The 6,580-nt window shown below is 54.7% G+C and overlaps 1 protein-coding gene across 1 annotated transcript; it reads right to left on the bottom strand.

Annotated features, from left to right (window-relative positions):
* Positions 1 to 3,379: 3,379 nt before the first annotated feature.
* LOC119060505 (protein S100-A7-like) lies at positions 3,380 to 6,240 on the bottom strand. Its single transcript, XM_053670660.1, has 3 exons — positions 6,208 to 6,240; positions 4,447 to 4,604; positions 3,380 to 3,544 (listed from the first exon to the last, which is right to left on the bottom strand). Exons 2-3 carry the CDS (start codon positions 4,585 to 4,587, stop codon positions 3,380 to 3,382), a joined length of 306 nt encoding a protein of 101 aa, XP_053526635.1. The 5' UTR covers positions 4,588 to 4,604; positions 6,208 to 6,240.
* Positions 6,241 to 6,580: the final 340 nt, after the last annotated feature.

Raw genomic sequence — 6,580 nt, 5'->3', positions numbered from 1 at the left:
TCTAGCTGTATAGATGTGAAGCCCTTGAGACTCAGGACAATGGGACTCTGGGTGAGTTGACCGATGTGGATTTGCACAGGACATTTTGTGTCAGGACGTTCCTTTGGTATCCACATTTCATTTAACTTCATCTCTCACCAGCACATGGGCAAACATGGTCTTGAGATTCCTCCCCAAACAACCCTTGGCTTCCACTTTGCAGAATGTTGTAGGATTCGACAAGCAGCAAATAGTTCCTGCAACATGCACAGGGTGACAGAAACGCCACCATGTTCCACTCACACCAAGCTCCATTCTAGGCATCACCTCTGTTTACACAGGAAGAGGGGAGAGAGAATGTTCCAGGTCCTGGGTCCACACACTTCTCTTCCAAGTCACCTCTGGTGTCAGAGCCTCTCTCAGACCTTAGCCCTGAGCACTGACTCATTCAGCTGTGGCTTTTTCCTGAGGCTCTTCAGTGTCACCAGAGCCTCGGTGATTTCTTCTCACACCAACGCTGAGCAAGGTTGTGGAGGTGGCCCCGCTTCTCCCTTTCCGTCAGTCCTCTCCAGCGCTCTAACCCACCCCAGAGGGGAGGGGCTGACACCCTTCCATGGCACCCTGTGGTGGAACAAGTGAGGCTATCTCAGGACAAGTGGGGATTAACTTCGGACCAGACACATGGTCCCTGCCCTCAAGAAGATGACCTCTCTGGGCTGACACGGGCACAGAAAGAGCAAATTCTAACAGAGTGTGAGGAGTCCCTCAACTGGCCGTTGTGCCATAGCATGGAGAACGTGAGCCCATCTCGGGATCCCTCACAAGGATCCCTTTAGGGTGTTACTCCTCAACCCAACCAGAAGACGAGTACCCTCTTCATCCTGATTTTTTAACATACCATGGCAACTGAAGGAAGCAATGTGAGAGTAAATGAAGGTTCGGGAAATAAGGGAAGGCAGGTGTACCTCAGGGGCCACGGCCTGCTCATGGACTGGCACATACCAGCGATGGGTGTGGAGGTGCAGCCGACACCTTGCGTGCAGCGTCTCCTTATGTTGGAAGATCAGGACTGTGGTCTCAACAGCAGCTGTTTGCTATTTCAAGTTCCACTCTTTAGCCTGGCCCCACTTTCCGGGGTCCTTTCCTGCATTTCAGAGCTGACCTGGAAACTGGAGATTTTTTACATGTTTTGTGGTTGTTGACATTGGATGGGATGGACCAGAATTTGAACAAATATATTTTAATGAAAAGAAGTGATGGTAGAGTAAGTACTATGAGTTGGAATTGCCAGGCACTAGAAATCAGTGATGCTAAATAAGTGTTTTCCTTCCACAGTCTGGATGAGATACACCTGTGTGGGACAATGACATGATGAGGCTCCTGTAATACAAGTGACAGGCAGCATAAAGGAGGAAGAGGACATTCATTTGTGGAGAAGTTTTGTGTGTCCCTCTCCAAAGAGAGTCACTGACGAGAAGTTGACATTTATACTCTGTTGAGTTATATGACAGGAACCAGGCAGACAAGGCATCGAAAGGCATTTCAGGCAGAGGGAGGAATTACAAAAATGGAATTGAACTGGGAAACAATGAAGTATGTTGGGGTGGGGTTGCAAGTACCGGGACCTTCAGGAACTGGGTTCCCAGGATGGGTACAGGAAAGGCTGAGCAGAGGAAGTGAGGCACCAGCTCTGGGAGCCCTGACAGTGACCAGCGTCCTGGTGCAGGAGGAGAGGAGACAGTGGGAGGCTGGGAGAGGGATGGGGGAGGGGGCAGGGGGGGCCCAGAGGAAAGTCAGCACCAGAGATCCTGGCCAGCAGAGAGCAGCTGCTGTGGCAGATCATGGGGCGCAGGCTGCACAGAGACTGAGCAGGGTCCTGACAGGAGAGACAGTGAAAAGGCACCAGGGAGCAGGTCTCCCCGTTTGAGAGCAGGTGGAATGAGGAGGAGGGAGAGGGGACAGACAGCAGGAACCAGAGAGTGAGACGCAGGAGACGAAAAGCTCAGACACGACCTAAGTGATGACAAGCCGCAGAGTGCGGTCAGGATAGGACTTTCCTGCAGGGGTGGGGGGTGATGGTCTCGGAGCCCAGGTGCTAACAGAATGGTGGCAGTAGCAGGTGGACGTACCATCCACATGGACAAATGACTCTCCTGCTCCAAGTTTCCTGCAGGTGGGACAGAGGAGATTTTGGAGAAGTTGCCTAATTCCTCCCTGAAGAACACTGGCCTGACTGAGGGTTGGTAGGAGGCTGTGAGTAGGAGGCAGGGAGTGACAGCAGACGATGGGGGCCCCCAGGAGGGGAGCTGCTGAAGCTTCAGGGACATGCCCAGGGGTGGCCCTGGAAATACAGGTGAGTGCTGACCGGCCTCCAGGCACCATGGAGAGACCCCATCTGTGGGGACAGCCAGCGGGCTGCTCAGACAGCCCCTCTGTCCTGCTTGTTTCTGAAATCCTCAGCTCCGAACACCTTTTCTGATCTGGAAGAGCCCGAGGGAGATGACATGCCCCTCTCTATGGCAGATAAAGGGGACTGTCATTTATCACACTGAGCATGAGCTCTCTGCTCATCCCTTAGTGCCCTCTCTTCCCTGCTCCCCTCTAGTCCTGTCTTCTCACCAGGTGCCCAGAGGGTTTCTGGACTCCAGGACTCACTCAAGCTCCTCATTCCTGGGATCCGATCACCAGGTGACTTTCCCCAGACACCCACCTCCCGGCATTTAGCAAACCATCTGGAGGATGAGCTCAGCAGCCAGGGTGGCTCTCTCCCCTCCACAGGGACACCCACAGGCTAGAACACACACAGGTGCTCAGGACAGGATGCAGCCCAGGAGCCCAGCACAGGACAAGGGATCCAGTCCTCTGGGCAGAGCTGAGCGTCCTGTTCACAGTGACAAGTGCCCACATGTCCCTGATGCCCTCCATGGAACCCCTGTTTCAGTGGTGCCATCACCTCTGTGCCCTCAGGGTCATGCTGGGCAGGAGCGGGTGGTCATGGGGCACCCGTGGCTCAGACCTCGGCTCCTGCTCACTGCAGTTCCACGACCGCCCAGGGCGGATCCACACTTGAGGAGGAAAAGCTTGGCCGGGGCCCCACAGAATGCTCTGTACTGCGCACCTCTCGGGCCGGGCATGTTGGCTACACTAGGGAGTATGGGCACAGGTGGTCCTAAGGCCCTGCTGAGAGGGGTGGCCAGTGAGGCTGAAGGCCAGAGGAGGGCTCCCCGCCGGCACCTTTTAAGGGCCAGTGCAACCCATGAAGAGTCCACAATGAGATCACCAAGAAGTGGCAGTTTTGACAGCATAAGTAGCCAAAGAAAAGCAGGAAAAGGCCGTATCTGGGAGAAGGAGACACTTTATTGTTTGTGGGGGTCTCTGGAGGCCTGGGGCTGGGCGGGGCTCACTGGTGTCCCCCAGAACTGGCGGTCACTTTGTGGCTCTGATTGTGGTATTCCGTGGCTATGTCCCCCACCAAGGACAGAAACTCAGAGAACTGAATCTTCTTATCCTCATTCTTGTCTTTTTCCTCAAAGATGTGGGACAAGTAGTCTTTGCCCTGATTGTCCTGTGGGAAGGACACAAAAGAAGGCTGATTTAGTCCCCAAAGTGTTGTGGGTGGAACAGGAGATGGAGGCAGACACAGGGAGAGAGGCCCTGGGGCCGCACAGGTGCAGCTGGTGCAGATGAGGGGAGGCTAAATGGGGGTGGCGGGCACGTCACCCTGCAGTCCCCTGAGGGAGGTTCCTTGTCACCATGAACCAGAGAGCTGCTGGTGCTGAGCAGGCCCTGCCCAGAGCCGCACCGACCAGTGAGCTGGTGGGTGGGTGGTCTCCAGACCCAGACCCACTCCCCCACCCACCTCAAGGACCTGATCCACCCTAAGTTCTACCCAGCAACTTAAAAAAGGCCCTGGGCCTTGTCTTCTTCATTCTCAAGCCTCCTCTCCTGTCATCAGTTTGGCCTCCAGAGCCTTCCACACGCAGTTCCCTCTTTGGCCGCCTAGTCTCTGTGTCACCTAGTAGCGCCCTTTTGTACCCAGTTCCGCACATTCTAACTGTCCCATTAAACCAGGGCTGCGGATGAGCTTTCGCTCTGTAAAGAAAGGTGTTAAATTTTTCGAGCGATGGGACTTCTGTTTCTCGCCTTGGATCTCAGAGGACCTAACAGAGGCGTCTAGAGGCCGGGCCTGAGCACGTGGCTCCAGTCTCCTGGACAGAGAGTGACCAGTGGGAGGGGGGCCACTCATTGCTCTCCTGTCTGACCACCTGATCACCCCCCTTGATATCCATGCATCTTTCCACTTTGCCACGTAGATAATCTCTTACATCCTGATAATGAGCCAGGATATAAGGTCCTTTTCAGCCATTTGGGGATGAAACAATGGAAGTGACGGGCCCAAAGCCTCACAGCAAAGTGCCCTCGGCCATGCCAGGGCCCACGCGACCTCGAGAAGCTGCCCCGACTCACAGAGGCCTCGAGGAAGTTGGGGAAATTCTCCTTCAGCATCGTGAGCAGGCCCGGCTTGTCGATTGTGTCATCGGGTTTGACGTATTTGTGGAACAGGTCGATCATGCCCATCACGGACTTCTCAGCTTCAGTGTGGCTCATCTTGGTTTTCAAAGGAGCTGCCAGAGAGAAAGACAGTGGCTTTGTTATCCTTCCCCCGGGAGAAGGTCTCTAGGTTAGGACAATGGGGTGGGGACCGAGGTTCCAGTGAAGTGAGACTCAGGAGGTGCAGAAGGAACTGTGTCACCCTGGGAGGTGGGATGAGATGTCACTTTAGGAAACCAAGAGTGAAACCAAGGCTGGGACCTGGGCCCACGGAGATCAGGGTCCAGAGGAGGTGGAGGGGAACAGGGAAGCCCACTGTGGACAGTATCCCAGGATTCAGAGAGGGTAGGGGTCAACCACACTGAGAAGGACCCAAGCCAAACACAGCGTTTCGATGACCCCACTCATTGAAGAACTTCAAATCCATCTCCTCCAGGGTCAACATCAGGTTTAGAGTTGTGGGGACAAAATCACATCCTTGCCAATCTGGTCGGACCCCACCCCCCAGGCTGCTCTTGGAACGAGACCCCCAAGGAGCCCGTTATAGACATGAAGCAAGCCCTACATGAAATGGACTGTGGGGCTCCTGGAGGTGAGTGTGAGCAGGATGGTGAGTGTGAGCAGAATGGCGAGTGTGAGCAGAGACACACAGTGCCTTGTTCTGACCTCTGGCAGACGTTTTCCTGGACCATTCTCACCGAGAAAAAGAGGGACTGGGGACCAGAGCTGGCATCAGATTTGAAATAAACAAAAACACCTGCCCCAGATTTAGGCTATTCAGTGGGATGTGGAGAGATAGGTTCCTTCAGATTTTCTGTAATTGGGAACTGTCTGACCTTGGCACCTCCCTGCTCTCTGGAACTCAAAGGTTAGGCCACCTTTAAGTAAAGAGGTTTCGCTTCCCAAAGCTGGTACCTCCACCAACAGTCTGGATCCCAAGCTGAGAAATGAGGCAGTGCTGCCCTCAGGTCCCAGACTTTCCAAAGCACCCAGGCAATGTGCACGGCTCACACATGTGGGCATCCTACACAAACCACCATCACCTCCTCATCTGGGAGAAGATCCTTGCTGTTAGGTCACTAAGAGGAACCACCCAAGACCTCTGTCAACTTCACCAAAGTTGGTCCTCACCATCCCCATGCCCAGAAGGTCACTGGTCATTCCCTCAGCTGGGAAGGAGGTCAGGAAGCTCTGGTTCTTCTGCCCCTGATCCAGGGCAGGTCTTCTCACCAGGGTGAGGTGAGTGGGCCTCCCAGACCTGGGCTCAGGAGACCCTGAAAGACTCTGGCAGGAACACCCACTCTCCCCCAAGGTTGGGGTGCACAGTGGGTTTTTACCAACCCAGGGCCTGAGAGTCAGGTGAGTTCAGAGAGAAAAGAAGATGAGGAGGAGAGAGAGGGAGGGAGGGCCATTCCTGCATCTCCCGCCAGGGATGTTTCCACAGGAGTTGTCCCAGAGGAGGGAAGGGAGCAATGGGGAGCACCAGGTTCAGCAGTCTTGTTGTGGATGGGGACCTCAGGACCTCAGTGGGAGGAAGTCACGCAGCCCTGCTGGAGGCAGCACTGAGACTGGACCCAGGCTCCCAAATCCTCTCCCATCACTGCTTTCCCTGCTGCTGCACAACGCAGAGCATGCTGGGCCTCAGAGCTCTCCTGGCAGAGTCGGCTGCAGACTTACCTGAGCTGATGAGGAAGTGTCACTGAGGAGGAGGATGCGTGTGCTGTGCATCTGGGCAAAGTCAGGTCCCTTTATAAGGCTCAGTCTGCCTCCTCCTGGGGCTGGGAGCCCTGGGGCCACATTCACTGCCTGCTTCCCGGACCATTGCTCCACTCGGGTGGGTGAGACTCACCTAGGAGTGAGTGTTCAGCATTTCCTGGTAAAATCCCAGGCAACTCCCAAGGGACAGGAGCCTTTGTCTGTTGCTATGTTGATCTGGGGGTGGGGGACAGTGGCATTTGTTGTAACAAGACAGGTGATTTGGTAGAGAAAATGGGTTTCTGGATACAGAGAGGAAGGGACTTTGAAAGGCAGCGTGGTCTGTGTCTGCTCA

Source organism: Artibeus jamaicensis, unplaced genomic scaffold (assembly GCF_021234435.1).
Source record: "Artibeus jamaicensis isolate MK-2021 breed Jamaican fruit bat unplaced genomic scaffold, CSHL_Jam_final contig_1715, whole genome shotgun sequence".
NCBI lineage: Eukaryota > Metazoa > Chordata > Mammalia > Chiroptera > Phyllostomidae > Artibeus > Artibeus jamaicensis.
Note: the sequence above shows the minus strand (reverse complement) of the source record. Positions and strands in the feature narration are given on the sequence as shown.